Consider the following 17,409-nt stretch of genomic DNA (forward strand, 5'->3'; position numbering starts at 1 on the left):
TGTTACTCATGTGCAGTCATGTGTCTTAACTCTCTCAGCACTGTCTGGTGAACTATGCTGATGAGGACTCACAAAATAATAGAACAGCAGTGACAAAAGGTGCTGCTTCAATTCAACTCTAAAGCAAACAATAGTTTTTCAAAATATCTCAAAAACGGTCTAGATAGCATGGGCGGCATATTTTTCTTTCAAAAGCCACTATTTTCCCATTTGAATCGTTTCGCCTAATTAGACATTGAGATAACTACCCTGTCAGAGAGGCAGCGTTGGCTCTTGATTCTAACATTTATTCCAGCAGGGCCAGAGGCTCTACCTTTCTACCTTTCTCTCACCAAGTGGAACACAGTGGAAATGGAGTTGATACATGAAAGGTTGGCTTTAAGTTCTGTCTGTCGTTTTAAACTCTAAAGATGAAAAAATGGGGCATATATAGACATAGATTGGTAGAATGTGTCCTGGGCTTACTTGAAAGGGTACGTTGATGCGGCTGACGAGGGTGTCAAGGATGTGGACGCTGTCGTGGCGATGGAGCAGGATGAAGCTGAGGAAGGTCTGCAGGAGCGCTGGTTCAGACACGCTCCTAAGGAACAAGTCCAAGTAGGCCGTGGTGGTCATCACCTCCTCCAGAGTCAACTACAACATGGCGCACAGAACACAACTCATGGCAAATGTTGTCTGAGGGTTTTATATGGTCTTTGATGTTACACTTTACAGTATATTGCAGCACTAGTGGTGTTTGGGAGGTCAGGTTTTCCTACCGACCTTGTGCAGAGCTGGGGCCAGAACAGGTACCAGGAAGCCATTATAGATGTACCCCAGCAGCTGATCTCTAATAGAGGGATGTGCCACCTAGAACCAACATACAGGAAAGTCAAATAGAGGTTCTGCAGTTGCCTTTGTTGAGTAAACAGAGTGGTTTTAATGGCAGAAAATAAAGTTGCAATGAAATGAAATGCTGGAAACAACAGTGACCTGGATGACAGCGTTGCAGAATTCAAGGGAGTTGAGGAACTGCACCAGGGCAGGCATCTGCTGCCAGTCCTCTCTGTGCAGGCAGTGCCACTCATCACTGCCCACCTCCAGCTTGGTGGGCAGCGAGGAGTACAGGCCACTCAGACCTGTGGCCAGAACCTGCCAGCAGACACAGAGAGAGAGACACCAGGGGTCAGGAGGGCCATCGGTCAACAAGAGTAGCATACATACACCAACTGTGTTAAGACCATGACACTTGACTATATTTAGAGTGAAATGTTTACAGTTGTACTGTTATGTTGGATATAATCAGATTCATTAAATCATTTCAGTTTTGCTCAGGCTTAAAATGAAATCCACTATGCACTAAATGAACTCAACCTGTGCTCATAATGACAAAAACATTCATTTTCATTACGTCTGGAAAGGTTTCTCTCCCTGTTCTGACCAGATGTAGTGTCACATAACGGATCTGAGTGAGCAGCTGTATACAAGGGGAAATCATGCGCTGCTCCTCCATCAGGTCCAATAACCGACTCAAACAGACACCGCTACTCAGCAGGTAATCACTTAATATGGATCAGCTGAATGCCCCGCCGGTGTGTGCTGTCAAAGTGTCTTACGTAAGGCGTAATCATCTGCAGTGCGGGGGGTGTCCTAAACCCAGCCACGGGCACTTAGCTCTGTTCAGGTGCGTTTATCAGCAATGAGCACGCAGGGCTGTTCCACTGGATGGAATTACACCTCACAACAGAGCCTACTGTTCACTGGCTAACAATACCCTCAGTGCATTCATATGGCCTCTCTACACTGGTCAAACAGAACTCATAGAAACCGTAAGTACTGAGGACACCCCATGTGCAGTTTAAGGATGATTATTTCTATTGTCATTTTTCATCAAATTCTCATTTTTCAAAAACACAGAGCAAATTTTTCCTCACAATAAATCTCCATCTACTTTTTCTGTGAGATCTATCAACATAATAGCACAGACTTGAACAGACTATGATACAGTCTATGAATGCAGTGGGGAGGGAGAGAGAGATAGAGAGATAGAGAGAGAGAGAGAAAGAGAAATAAAGTGTGAAAAATGAGAGCTAAAAAGGAAAGATCTACACAACTGTAAGTGGCAGTAATACGGGCAGTGTTACCGGGCAGAAGTAGGTATTCTCTGCAATGTGCTTGGCCACCACGTGGTTCTCGGCGGACAGCGCCATGATGAGCAGCAGTGCATCCCGAGCCTGCTGTCCCACGGCGCCCTCCTGGTGGATGAAAGGGATGAGCAGCGAGAAAATGAGGAAGTTGGCGGCGCCCTGGTCCTCGCTGGTGTGGAAGAAGAGCTCCAGCACGGACGGGTCCTTGGCCAGCACGCAGCACAGCTGGTGCAGCAGCAGCACCAGCTCGGCCTCCACGGCCGGCGACGAGGCGGCGGCGGCGGCGGGCCCCGGCGACGAGCAGGCCGACAGCAGCATCATGAGTGGCCGCAGCACGGGCTTGTGGTGCAGCAGCGGCTGGCGCGCCTGGCCCACCAGCATCTCATACATCTTCAGCTGCTCCAGCTTCATGTCGTCGGTGAACTCGCGGCGCAGGCTCCACAGGAACAGGCGCTCCATCACGTTCTCCATCACCACGAACTCCAGGATGGGGCCCATGGCGCCCTCCTGCCCGCTCTCCTCCTCCATCAGCAGGAAGAGCATGTGCTCCACGTAGTTCTGCACGGCGCTGGCCTCGTCGCCCGGGATGGGCCCAAAGCGAAGACCGCCCAGGCCCCCGACCCCGCCACCCAGCCCTGCCAGTGCCGACATGCCACCTCCACCACCGCGCAGCGCTGAGACGCCACCTCCACCACCGCGCAGAGCTGAGACGCCACCTCCACCACTGCGCAGCGGGTCATGCTTCTCCAAGATCTTCACCACCTGACCAAAGAAAGGACAGTACAGCTGGTGTTACTATTACTGCACATTCACACTCACTCTGACTCTGCACAACATCTCCTTAACATACAATACAGGTTACAGTGGACTACTAAAGGCTCATGAGGAGAACACAGATAGAGTGAGAATAGAGAGAGAGAGAGCAGTTTCAAGATACATTTATATACATATACATATATATAAAAAACAAACTGAACAAAAACTTTAGTCATTACAACAAAATGACATATTGACATACTGGACATATTGGAAAGCTATACTGTAGGTGGAATAACAGAACAGTTAACTCATCTGAAATGAGCAACCTTTAGACAGAAAAGAATGATAGATGCATAGATAAAAGCATACACTTGATTTGTTTCAGTAGAAATGCTGTTGCTCAGCTGACACAGTGACACAATTCTTCACTCTGCTCGTTTCCTTGGATAATAACCAAACTTTTAATTTGTTAAGGTGTACAATATGACTGCTACTCCCACAGTTCTGACACTGTCCCACAGTCCAGACTCCAGTGACACAGATCATTCTAAATCTGGTGCTAAGGGAACAAAGGAAGTAGGGAACCACAAACAATAAGGCCAGTGTCTAAGCCATGGTCTGCTACCATGGCAATGGCCATCTACGGCGACAATCATTCAGGTGACAGATAAGAACGTGTCAACCAGCGGACAGACAGACCAGGAAGAGGCAGAGAGCCAGCGCAGATAAGGACGCTGATGCTCCATCAGTCCTATCGCTGTGAGCTGAAGGTTATTTCCTCCCATCTCAGCTCACTTCCATCATTACAGACGAGGCGTGCACCGTGGACGTCAGGCCAGAGCCACGGATGACCCAGAAGCTACTTATAACCACACAGCCAAGTGGAAGCGAGGAGTTACACAACAATGTGTGGTCACAGGGCTCCATAGGTGGGAGTATTGATGTTCTCTGTTCAAGCCCCATGTGAGTGAATGTGATGGAGTGGAGGGGTTACATAATGGATTCACATGACATCCCACTTACTCTAGTGTGTACACTGGTTACCACAACTCTTATAGCATTCCAGTGAATTTATTTGAAACACACGTTTAGGCATGTGCATTGAGTGCAATCTTGAGCATATACAGCATGTTATTGCTGCAGTTTACACTTTGTTTATAACAACAGAAACAGTTCAAGAGAACTGAAAAATGTTTGTTATTCCTGGGCCAAAAAAGATTCTCCCTTCACTTTCCCTTGCTGTTTTGCTCATCTTTGTGGCATTAACCTTATTTGTAGTCTACCTCCACCACACTGGCTTGCACATATTTGTGCTGTCAGGCTGATTTGTTTTCAATTCGCTACACTACTCACCACTCTCAGTCACTCAGTCAGGAGTCTAATTTCAGGCTTGGCGACCTGCTCTCTCTTGTACACAAACAAAGCCTGTTGTGTTCGGGGGCAGGGCAGCTGCTATGTGAGGAGAGAACTGCCGCACCGCACTGCCAACGTCCACAGAGGGGATGGAGCATGCATGGCATGAGTCCAGGGAGGTTTTTAACACAGCCCCCCCCCCCAACCCCACCCCCCCCACACACACACATCCATACTCACAACTTAGTAAATGGGCTCATGAGTGTATCGACAGATGAGATGGGTGTTGAACCTCCTAATGCCAGTCATAGCACAGAATCTTAGAGCAGTCATGCGTGTGGTGGTGCAGCCCCTGCCCTGCCTCACATAAGCACACCTAATTAAAATCTATTAACAGCTTAGTGATCAATTGGCAGGATAAACTAGGCATGAATGTGTTGTTTGCTGGAGTAATAAGCACTGGTTTTCAGAGCCTCCACTAAATCAATAGAAAAGACTACTTTCAACAAACATAACGACGACATGATCTCAAACTGTTGTATTCATGCAGTCTAATGTATATGAATGATTGCTTCCAATGACTCTTTAGCCTCTCTTCATTGAAGTTCATTCTGTAGTGATGATAAGTGATGCTCTCACCTGCGCCCAGTGATTCTTGAAGACGATCATGCATGTCTCTGGGTCCACCCCCTTCAGGACCAGCGACTGGCTGCCTTGGTTCCCATTGGCAACCACGGAGGCCATCATGATGCTGGTGCCCGTGCTGTGTGGGTTTAGACCATATTGTGGGAGGCAGAGGTGGTCCTCACTGAGCAATGGGAGTCATGGCAACTGTGCTGATGCTGTTGAGCCCTGAGGGCCTGTGGAAGAGCATGCCAGAGAGTAAGTTATACATAACAGCCAAGCACCCACGCACTCACAAGTGTACAGAATACCTCAGCCTATGGAATGGAATATATATGTATACCCCACAGTAGTGCAATCGAGTATCAGCCATGATAACAGCCCAACTGTAAGAAGACAACTGCCAAGAAAGAACTTGAGTCTTACTGTGTATGCATGAATTAAGAAGAGAAATCCAGTATGAATGGTTTATTCAAGACTAAATGAACATGAATGCTCATTCACTGCCAACTCAAATGAACTACACCTTCTTGCAGAAAAAAAACGGAAGATAATAGAGGTCTCTCCCTGATCTTTTTTCTACAGATGAACCATGTTGATCATGTATAACCAAACCATCAAGTTTTTTGGCATCTTTGAGAACTGGCCTTCCATGCCACAACCACAAACACCAGAGAGCCCAAGCGTTGGACACTCGCCTCACGCCCAGGATCGCCCGGCCTATCGGCTCCCTCCACGGTCTCACACGCTGGCCGTAAAAGTAGCGAGACAACAGAGATAGAGCAGACAGCCCAGCTTCCCGGGAGGAAAGGGCCGGTCCTCCACAAGACCACAATGCCGAGCGAGAGGCCAGACCGTAGCCAAGCTGGCCAAAGACAGCTCACAGAGTGTTCCAGTCCACAGGGTGTTGGAATGCCTCAATCAGACTGCAGCCAATCCAACGTTGCCTCAGAAACTTTTCAGAGGATACAGTGAAAGTCTAGGCCTGATGCAAAGACAGCTGGGTGTGAATAGGTAGTGTTCAGTTTAATTAGTCTAAAGCTTCAGAGTGATTTGTTTTGGCATGTTGTGAATACGGAAGCACTGCAAACCTGTGTGATGTCAGCAGTCTCATGAGATCTCAGCATAAGACATCACAGGCATACAGTAAGAGATTCAGTAAACCTGGAAGCAGGCTGCTGATGTTTTCACACTGCTGTTTGGCCTCAGTGAACTCCACTAAGGGGGCTTCCTTGTTATTTCCTTGTTAGAAGGTCCAGACACTGTATACAGTAAACAAAAGCCACCATGTCCCAGAGAGCCGTACTCATACTCATATCTGCTGCGTAGTGTAAATAACTAAGGAAATGTAGATAGCCTTTTCTGCCTGATGTCCTTCCCCTGTAGGACACTGCATGGCGTCTGTTATTATTAGAATGATGCATTGCTCTACAGCAGTTTTGACATGAATGTGCAAGTTACTAGACCAACAACAAAGCCCTGTGGGACTATAGTTTCTAACTACAACATCTCAAATAGTAATAGAAATTGTCTATAGGAAATGCCTGTTGTTTGAGTGCACTCTTGAGAGTTGGAGTCACTCCTTTTGACTCATTACTGTGGGTGTTTGCCTTTAAATCCCTGACCTCTGTGTCAGTGTAAGGCACACACAACAGGGGGTTAACTGACAATTATGTCGTTTCAGACAACACAAAATGGCCAATCAGCTACTTCTTATTCGTGTGAATAGCCAATCAGCACTCTGCCACATTTTAAAAAAGACGAGGTCACTTTCACAGGACGGGGTATAGAGCTACCCACCCACCCCATAAAACCCAGACACTGACAAAGCAGTGGAGAAATAGTTTGAATATCAGAGTAAATCCCATCTGTTTCTGCTTAGACCTCAGAGAGCACACAGGGAGGACTACTCAAGAATGCAGAGTTGGTGCTCCGCACACACACACACACTCCACAAATTACTAGAATTCCACCTACCTCTCTAGGACCATAACTGCCTCTTGTTTGTGATGTGTAGTTTCTAAAGCCAGGGCAGAATGTTCTGGATGTTTCAGCAACAACTCATGCATGCTAGTGACAGAGGAAGGCTCAGGGAGAGACTGCCGCGGTGTGCTCAGCACGGTGGAGTGGAGCTGCTCTGAACATGCTGTGGTTTGAGGAGGGAGGGAGAGGAGGAGGAGGAATAGGAGGAGAGTGTGTGTGTGTGTGTGTGTGTGTGTGTGTGTGTGTGTGTGTGTGTGAGAGAGAGATAGAGAGAGACAGAGAGGAAGTGACTAAATGAATGAGTGTGACCAAGCGATTTTGTATATACGCATGGAGTGGAAAAAGAGGGATACGGGATATGGATGGGAAAACAGAAAGCATGACACAGGGAACTACAGTGGGGGAGTGTGAAGTGATAGGAGAGAAAACCCTCTTCCTCCCAGCCAGCAGACACCATCAGCCAACCATGGTCAGCATGAGACAATAGCCCTCTGAACTGAACTACCAAGCCAGGGCCCCATGCTGTGAGGACAAACAGCCATTATCAACCAAACCGACAACTTCATTCATTCATGAAAACCCATGCCATCATCCCCCACTGTCATCTGTTCCTCCCAGCTCACCACCCTATACAACAGGAGAAGGAACAAGCCGGCCCAACAGCAGTGGTCCTCCCAGTCAAGGCAACTGTTGGACACACACACACACACACTGCCCGTCTCCACTTCCCTGGTCTTAAGCAGCCGCCCGCCACTCAGCCCAAAGCCGCCCCCCAGATGGCTCGTAAACTGCTGTGGCTGGACCTCCAAGTGACAGACCAGCCCCGCACAGGGGGTCCAGCTGCATCAATACCCCACAGGAGAGGCAGAGAGGAGGGGGGGGGAGTGTGGAGGGTGACAACGCTGATGCCAGGGAAAAGCCATTTTTGTCTCCTACACGTTACATGTTTACACATGGGCCTTCTGGGATACACAATGGCAGACTGTAATCTTCATGCATTATTTCTTATTAGTAATTATAATGTATTTGCGCAACAGCATTTGCTCTGAAGTGTTGACTGTTTCAAATATTCTACAGTCAGTGATATTTGTGCGATCCAGATCGGTGGAGTGTAGTTGGCCTGAGCTTGGTTGTCTGTGCCTTGTGTATGCTTAATTCTGCGCTAATCTGTCTTTTTAAGGGCTATCAGACAGATTTCCCAGGCAGACTGAGTGTGTGGTTATGGGGTCAGCCACACAAAGGCGTGAGGGATTACAGCCACTCCTCAGTTCTGATTAAGTCAAGCCTGTCTACAATACAGTAACAACGGATCGGTGTCCATCTGTGCTTTAGCAGCGCTGCCGTGTCCAGGGTAGGATCATATGCTTCATTCAATTAGAGCGCACTTGTGTGGTATGTTGGGCCTCTCCCTGCAAACTGACCCCTGAAGAACAAGACACAGGGTTAATATAATAAACTGCACCCTTGAAACAACCATGCATACCTTTCAAGGTGGGGTCAGTTTCTCAACTTACGGTTTCGATGTCAACAAGCAATAATGATGACAACAGGAGTCTATTCATCTTTTACTGTACAGGGCTGAAGAGATAGATCCTCAGTTTTACAGCACTGTACCACACAGAGAAAGTTCAAGTCGTGATTATGGGTGAGGTGAGGCTATAGGTGTCAAGAGGTACCGTATGGATTTGGTTGGTTTAAAGCAGTCCACTGTATCTGAGCGCGCTGACCCAAATGAAAGGTGTGTTCATCTCCCACTGCAGCAGCTGCTGGTGGGGGCCGCGGCCGAGCCCCTCGGGACAGAGACAGAGAGAGGACAGGAGACGAGCCAGCGGAGACCATGCTCCACATCCTCAAAATAGACCAGCAGGGCAGGCATGCCACACAGCTGAACTAGGCCAGCCGCTCAGCAACAGCCGCCTCTGAAGAGGAGGAAGCCCACAGATTACACAGATTCTCAAACTCCGCCCGTGCATGAGTGTGTGTTGTGTTTTCGCTGGAGGGTACGTTTCTGTGTGTGTTCTGTTTGTGTGTGTATGGGGACAGCACACTAGGGACCTCCTTATCAACCGATCTGTATCACAAGCAGCCTGCGCACTCCACTTACCTGTAATTATCAAATTAGGTGATTATGTTCATTAAGATCACTTGTCTTGCACACAGAGATGATCTTGAGACGGTTACGTTCAAACATGAGAGAAGCCACAGAAACAAGCGATTAAACAAACTTCCTTTAGAGCTGAAATGTAAAGCTCCCTGGTGTGAGCTCACAGTCAGACGCACATACGTAAACACAAACAGAAACGCCGGCATGCTGCACACTGCACAGAGTCAACATGTAAACAGGAACATTTGAGAGAGAGAATACTCTGAAGACACCGCTGATCAAGAGCCTTTTCTCCCTTAGAAAATACCAAACGCTTTCTAAGGGAAAGATCAAGTGTTCTGTTCAAACACAGAGTTTAAAGGACCCCTATGGAGAAACCCCACTCATCTACAGACTCCTCATCAGCAACTACCAGAGTTAGTCTCCTAATTAGTATCTCTCTCTCTCTCACACACACACGCACGCACGCACGCACACACGAACACACACACACACACACACACACACACATTGAGCAGCCTGAGAGTGAACGCACTCATACAACATCCTGCATTGTCCCGTGGATTCCTATGGAACATGTATGTGTGTGCACACGTGAAAAGGGAGAGGTCAGGAAGGGTTGCACATTCCTCACTGAATGGGCAAACTCATTTCAGGCATGTGGCAGGGTACTGCAGAGCGCTTTGTATTACATAAGAGGCCACAGAGTGAGTAAGGAGATGGAGAGAGAAGAGACAGAGAGAAAGAGAGAGAGAGAGAGAGCACTGGAGAGCTGACTGCTTTAAAAATGTCCACTTCACAGAAACACCGCACATGCTAAGTGAAGGGTGAGACCAAGTGGCTTAAAGGTACGCAGCACTCTGCCTTTAAATATTTCACTACCGCCTGTGTCCTTGGTACAGCAGTGCAGTAGTCTGTTGTGTGTGGCATGGAAACAGAGTAAAGACACGAGAGACATGAAAAGCACACAAGCTCAGAGCGGCCTCAGCCTGACACAGCTCTGACCCTGTGACACGCTCTACTGCTGCTGCTGCTAACATACTCCAGGTGAGGAGAGAACTCACTGGCTCATCATCATCTCATATCATCATCTCTACACAGCATGAATCAGTGTAGGCCTAATCAATGTTTAAAGGTTCAAAACTGTCAACTGTCATATTTCAGCACACACACTGACCTACACAGTAAATCACTCAAAGCACATCAGTAAAACTCTAATAAAAGTACAGAGAACTAAAAAAAACTGTACAGAAAGTACCTGAGAGAAATAAAAACAATTACATAAACTGGGTGCTTTCAAATCTTCTGATGAATAGTTTCAGTGATCGCAGCTATTGGCACTCCTCCAGTCTTGCAGGCATCTAACAATGACATGTGAAATCATCATAAGCCTATCAAGTTCCAGGGAAATTCACTTGCTGACCTACAACATCAAAGCCAGAGACATGGCTATTTCAAAAATGGGCCACAGGTATTAGGGCCGCACCATAGAACACTGTGGAACTTCACCACCTGAGTAAAGCAGCTGTTCAAATCCCACTGGCCTGCAGCATGGAGCTCATGTGACAGGTTCTCTAGAACAAACCCACACTGGGGAGCACACACAGGGAGCTTGAAAGGTGAAACAATATAAGAGAGGTTTGTGTAAGGAGATAATGTCACAGGGAAAGACTGAATGTGTACATATGTGTGCATGTGTGTGTGCATGTGTGTGTGTGTGTGTATGTGTGTGTGTGTGTGTGTGTGTGTGTGTGTGTGAGATTCCACACCCATTTTCACTGTGTGTGATTCCACACCCATTTTCGCTCCACACCCAGTGCAAGATTTTCTCCCTGGAGGTTTCACATAGAAGGGCGAGGCTGGGCTCACTCACAACCATACATACCTGCACTGGAACTGGGACTGCTGTTGCAACTTGTGCTGCTGGCACCGGCTGAACACATACCAGAGATTTGCACTTCTCCAGCACTTTGCCAACTCAGCACATTGGGCACAGGTTCCATCACTAACTAATTTTATAAGGATCTCTGCTTCTCTTGGGACTGACTGGGAGCACTTCTCTTTTGAAGTGTATTGCAATGTTCTTCCAAACATGAGGACACTTTGACCCTGTCCCTGGATAATGGCCTAGAATGATAGCAGTATATCTCCACTGAAATAAAAAAATCACCAGTCAAATCCTCCTTAGGGCAATTGCATTGATGATGTACTCTATGTTAGTCTTTCAGTTTCCACATAATGTCGACATTACTCATATAAGTGCTGCCAGACAGAGAGACAGAGAGAGAGAGAGAGAGAGAGACAGAGAAAAAGAGATTTGATGAGGCAATAACATGCAGGGGAGATGTACAGGTCCAGGTGTCCAAGGAGACAGGGGCCACAGCCGTGACAGACTCTGCTGAAATATTTACAGGTGGGAGCGTGGAGGCCAGATTACCACTCACTATTTATAGCCTGGTGCAGCACGGGCCATTAACAGAGAGAGACAGCACAGTGACTCACAGCCACTCGCTCCTACACAGCGGAGTCCAGCGGGGGTCACAAACCTCCTCAGATTCCCATGACCACGCCAAAGGCAGTGTTACAGGTTTAGCGTTGCTTCAAGTTGGGATTTGATGCTTTTCAACAAGGACTCTTTTTGTTATGCACATTTAGGGAAAATTACATAATCCACATTGTCCATGTAAATTATTATTGTGTTATTATTTTGCAATGTCAATTGTAATTGTAAATGTAAATTGATACCAGGGGACTAGAAATATCACCAATAAAGTACTGTCAATAACCTGCCTGCATGGGCACTGTTGACCTTGGCCAACATCAGTTATCAGAGAGTTGCTGTAATAACTTATGATTAACAGGGACTGGTGAACTGCATGCTGACTCTCTGCAGGAACCAGCACCTGTTTATGAAGGCCGTGCTGGACACGTGACTCTCCCCTGGGCCATGTGTGGCATTCAGTACGTCCTCACCCACAAGCAGGCTCATTTACATGTTCAAACAGAGTAGCGCAGCTAGGGGCCTGATAGGAGCCTATACCAGAACAGGCCCTACCCAGAGGGGGGTTCAGCCACCGGTAACCAAGGAAGTGTAAACATGTGGGAGAGTGAGACCCAACTCTCCAGAGGCCATAGAAACAAATGACAACTTCACACACTCCCCACACATCACACGAGGACACTGAATACAAATATAAATGGATATCCACACACAGTTTCTGTGGTACCCAAAATACAATGATACATTTTTGGGTTACCTGCAGTGACAGATCACCTCACCTCAACTGATATGCCAATCAGAAAGAGGGATTGTAGGTGACGGGGCACAATTGTTCAAAGTTGTGTTTTGTGTTAGAGGGGACAATTGAGGGCAGCATTCTGCCAGGTTCTGTTAAGGGCACTTTATGATGGAGGAGGGACTCAATCTGCCACAGACAGACACACAATCCAAACACCAGCTGATAACATTCAGGTAACGGGTGGTGTTTTTGTTCTTACAGCTGATTACGAGTGCGTTGCTGAGTTGCTTGCTAATAAAGTGTAACAGAGGGGCAGCGTGGGTTTAAACCAGCTGGACTATTTCTGGTGCCTCTGAGGTCAGACTGTTTGTGGACAGTAGAGGCTGCCAGCCTACACATCACAGGGGGTATGACAGCTCAGCTCTGCACCCCAGATTGGAGGCGGTGAGGAGAGCTGCGATGAAGATTGTAAACAGAGCATCCCCAGAAATGGTGGAAAACACGACAACGACAAAAAGCATTTGATCTTTGTTACTCACCATTCTCTACCTCTATCAACACTATCTACATAACAGAGAGCATTTTTTACAGACTGATGTCACTCGGCCAGAGGGACAAAACATGAAAGACGGCTTAGCGATTCTGTTTGATTAGAAAGAGACAGCCCTTGATTACAAAGAGACAGCCCTGAGCGCAGGCTTTCACACAAAAGAGTCGGCCAGCATCAGTGCCTGTGTGGGAGAGATCTGAGTGATCACCACTTCCTCTGCAAGCCTGTCTGAAAGCAGGGAAAGCAGATAAAACAGACTCATCTTTGCGTGAGCAGCAAGGAGACGTCTGACTGTGAACCGCAGAGATGAGAGTGAGGGGGAAAGCAAACAAAGAGCAAATCAGAGGATGAGGGACAGGAGGAAAAATGGCAATGACATATATGTCATCTCTGTGCTTTTTCTGTAATTATACACTCAGTTTAAACTGGTCACGTGAGGAGCCTGTGGCTGCTGCTGAGCTCACCCCTTTGAAGAAGACAGATACTCATCTTTAACCACTGCTCTAGTTCATCCTGCTCCAAAATTAGGAGAAGAGAAAAACAAATTTGATATGAACTTGTATTATTATTTCTAAGTTTGTACGCAAGTGACAGAACTAGAATGGGTTTCAGGATTGAGTGTTCCCAGCTAATTCACCCCAGAGAACTTGGCCACCCTCAGCTTGCTGAGGCGGCGGGGGCCCCAGAGCGGCTCCCAGGAGGAATGCTTGGAAGGCATTGAAGGTGGATTTAATCCCAAACACGGGACACAGCGGAGGTGAGCCAGGCCACACGACATGATGGGAACTACGGGAACCAAAGCCATCACTGTGGCTAGGAGTTGTCGGCCAATCTTTAATCAATTGTCAGAAAGAACTTGGACATGCCTCCTGGCACAGGATAAAGGTCCAATGTTCTGTACAGTTTCATATAACCCTGTGTTCATAGGTTATATGGTTCATATAACCCAGATGACTGTGAAACTCTCAAGTTTCATGTCACAGATTTAAATGACTAGTTTCTCTTCATCTGAGACTTGTAACAGAGCCAGCAATACCTCAATACCTTTGGTTTTGGCCAGTGCTCTACCATTCATCAATTTTGTATGAATTTGCATTGACTGCAACTGAGCAATGCACAGGGGACTTCTTTTACAACCACATCTGTGTGGTCTCTGTGTTCTTCAAAACCTAGTGTACAGGATAGTTATCCTAATATACTCACATACTATTGTAGTTATACACTCGCAGACGGTGTAGTGTAAACCCAATACAGATATCTGCTAAGCCTGTCACAGGTGTGGTACCTAAAGAGGTTAAACCGGATATTTCACTAGACAAAGCTGAGCAGAGTTTTGGAATGCACCAGAGTACTGTCTCCCAAGACAAGCAGCATCTACTGTAAATACCCTTTACCTGCTCTATAAAGAAGTGGCCAAAATTAAAACTGTGAAAACTAGAAGAGCATTTAAAAGTGAACAGTATATTCAGGAAACATGCCAGGATCTGAGACATGGAAAGGTGTTGTTTGTGTAGGCTACAACAATCTGAGAGCCAATACGTATACAGATGGCTTGTTGGGAAACTGGCACAGTTCTGCTGATATTTCACTCAAAATTACATATGAGCACAACAAATTATAAAGGAACAGTTATGAGGGTCTCTTATCTTAATCAATCATCTTGTTTACATTTCAGTTGTTTAGTTTAATACTAAAATTGCACTAAATGTCAACCATATTATAATACAGGTGATTGAAAATCGAAATGCAACACACAGGTACACTCATTATACTTTAAGAAAGTTTCATCCACATGAGTTATATGTCAATTGTAAAAGGAAGATTCTTTAAATGTCCGAGTACAACACCATTAAAGAGCTAGTCGGCCCCCTCTCACGCCAATCATTATAACGGTATTGTGTATTATGACCCAGGGCAAAAGTCAAAAAGAGAGCTTTTCTATTTTACTATTAACATATACAATAATGTTACTGTGTGGTGGTTTGAGAAATAACACCAACTCCAAAGCCATGGCCTTGGGACATGAACAATGAGCAAGAAACACGAGTAATGTCAACATGAACATGATACTTGATATGGGCTTGATTATTTTTGAAATTGCACTTGAGAACAGATCATTTTGTTAAAATTATATTTGAAATTGCCACATCCGCCGTAGATCTGTTTAAACCTTCAGAGAAGCCTAACAAGCACAAGTTCAGTGGCAGGCTCACATCGCATACAGAATGACACCGACTAAGGAAGGGAAATTTAATTTACATACAATTTACTTAAAAGAATGAATAACCTACAAAAAGCACATGAATAACCGTCTGGCTGCAAGGTCAACCTAGTGGTGCTAGAGTTGACAGTGAGAGGGGTTTGGAAGACCAAAGAGAGTTCAATTCATTCTAGGTGAATGCATAAGACATCAAAATAACATCTACGTTTTTCTAACAAATTACTTATTACCAAGTGTGTTCTTTCAAAGGTAGCCTTTCCTATAGGCTACTGTATTACGCATGTTTCACTCTCACCCGCTCTCCCTCTAACTGGCGGACACTTGACCACAACTCAATATCACATCAGAGAATAAGCTAATGATTTAATATATAAAAACGTGCAGGCACACGTGAAATGTTAAAAAGTAACCAATGGCTACTGTAACAACGTCGTATGAACTAGATAAGCCTGGTAATTTGCATTGTGCCAATACAAATGACTACAAATGACAGTGTAACTTTGCGCAGAAGATCCCACCTTCAACATCTAAATTAAGCTTACTGAAATGTAGGCTATTTTCCCCAACCATAGGCTTCTGGAGAATTAGGAACTCACCACAGTAATACTTGTCGGAGCTTCAGTCAAAATATGTCTTGTTGCTGACGAGTTGAAATATGTTTGCCGTACAAAATATCAGGCTCTCCACTTCAAACATCCAACGTTAAAGCGGCAAACTCCCCTATAGTAGAATGTCTATCATAGACCACTAAAATGGGATTTTCAGTGTTTCAACAATCAAGCCAGATTTCTTAAAAATTAAATGTCAACTACGACCGTGCTGCCTAAGATATCTACGGCTAACCTGAGTGTTGCGCTGAGGCAAGGTGAGTTGGAAAGCAGTTTAGCTCCACCCCTGTCAACTCAGTCGCAACTGGAAATTACGGTATCATCTCCAAAACTGACCTAATGTAGGCTAGGCTACCATTTTTCCCCTTTAATGAAAAAATCGTCAAGATATTTCACGAATCCCCTTCCCTTCACACAGAGAGATACATTTTCACGCTGTGACTCGGTGTCCCATAAATAGGCTAATATGCAACTGTGCACAGTGGTCACATGATACATTATTACATAATGCTCCTGGCTGCATCTGACTGTCATAAATGCTACAGCTTTTTTTTCAATCCAAGACAGTCAATTATTAGAACTAGTTTTAGAGGGTGCAATCCAACGATGTGCAGAGAGAGAGAGAGAGAGAGAGAGAGAGAGAGAGAAACAACTATTGGGTTGCGCTGATAGAGCAATAGCATTTTGCAATGTGTAGGAAATGTTCAGTAACCACGCATTCCACATATTTTTTACAAATAAGCTTTTTATTATAATGAATTAACGTAGCTCAGCTCAGACAGTGCTGATGTGCTACCAGGTGGGGGCGTCGCTATTCAATTTGTAGGGGCATAAAACTGCTTGGTTATTCTAGAAAACACCTGATGTAAGATGGATAACATTAAATTCAGTGATTTAATGTAATCTCTTGTGAACAATTGTCTAACAAATTTTATGTGCAATGTCTGTCATAGACTACTAAAACTGCTGATGACAGACACTGTTGACAGACACTGTGATCTCATTAACTATGTGAAGGCCACCTACCATTAAATGTACAGGTTGTATTATCTTAATCTTGATGGATTTGGTTTGCTCATGGAAGTCAAAAATCCTGTAGGCCTATCTCAAATAGGCTATTGGAATAATGTACAGGAGCCCTAGGCTACAGAAATGTTAACCTGAGAAGAGCTCTAATCAGTTAATTAGGCCAAAGTCAAAACACCGCAAAGGTTTCCTTAGCCTCAGTCTGGGTAGGGCAGTTCATTTTTCCATGATACTGTATAGCATACTACGACATTTAGCTAACAAGGACTGTGTTGCAACTAACTGTATCTGAATAGATTCAAAAGCAAATAATTATGGACTAACATTGCCAGCCTCTAATATTTTTGAGATGCACAGATCTACTGAAGTTACCCAAGACTTTCCTGGAAGTTGGAAAAGATCGCCAAGTTAGCAGGTGGCGCGAGCACTTATTTTAGATTTCAGGGGAAAATAACTATGGAAAATAAAGAAGAAACCAGAAGAAACCTAGTTGAACCACCGGAAGTTCAGTGGAGCTAGCGACAGAACGCGACAAATCAAAGCGTCAAAATAAAGTTACACACGAAAGTACAAAAGGATTCATGATTGCTGCCTAGTACGTCCGAATTGTAGCCTATAATTACTCGCTCGCATACATAACACAATTTGAATTTAACACTAGGCAATATGGTAGAGATAATAGGCTACAGCATGTTATGGTGTATTTTCGATTTAAATTAATTATTTAATTATTTTCAAACTTTGGTAACACAATATAGTTTTAAAGGAATCATTTTCCTCTTTAAAAACCTAATGAATAAGTTCTGACTTTTATTT

At 45.4% G+C, this 17,409-nt stretch overlaps 2 protein-coding genes across 7 annotated transcripts in view; one reads left to right on the forward strand and one right to left on the reverse strand.

Annotated features, from left to right (window-relative positions):
- The window catches only part of gatb (glutamyl-tRNA(Gln) amidotransferase, subunit B), a 24,660-nt gene extending 20,442 nt beyond the window's left edge, over positions 1-4,218 (forward strand). Inside the window, exon 14 of the transcript XR_006033812.1 lies at positions 4,206-4,218. The gene's annotated coding sequence lies outside the window, so the exon portion shown is untranslated. The remainder of the gene's footprint in view (positions 1-4,205) is intronic.
- Positions 1-16,009, reverse strand: part of fhip1aa (FHF complex subunit HOOK interacting protein 1Aa) — a 24,615-nt gene extending 8,606 nt beyond the window's left edge. For 4 of the 6 annotated variants that reach the window (XM_042102557.1, XM_042102556.1, XM_042102554.1 and 1 more), the window contains exons 1-6: positions 15,556-16,009; positions 4,878-5,098; positions 2,124-2,888; positions 973-1,131; positions 763-849; positions 466-633 (exon numbers count right to left, since the gene is read on the reverse strand). In XM_042102557.1, coding sequence (XP_041958491.1) covers positions 466-633; positions 763-849; positions 973-1,131; positions 2,124-2,888; positions 4,878-4,985 — 1,287 coding nt within the window. In that variant the 5' untranslated portion in view covers positions 4,986-5,098; positions 15,556-16,009. Of the gene's footprint in view, positions 1-465; positions 634-762; positions 850-972; positions 1,132-2,123; positions 2,889-4,877; positions 5,099-6,839; positions 7,071-15,555 lie in introns of those variants that run through there. The other 2 variants (XM_042102558.1, XM_042102555.1) reach the window with 2 other exon arrangements.
- Between the last annotated feature and the right edge of the window lie 1,400 nt (positions 16,010-17,409).

The sequence above is a fragment of the Alosa sapidissima genome, chromosome 1, assembly GCF_018492685.1.
Source record: "Alosa sapidissima isolate fAloSap1 chromosome 1, fAloSap1.pri, whole genome shotgun sequence".
NCBI lineage: Eukaryota > Metazoa > Chordata > Actinopteri > Clupeiformes > Clupeidae > Alosa > Alosa sapidissima.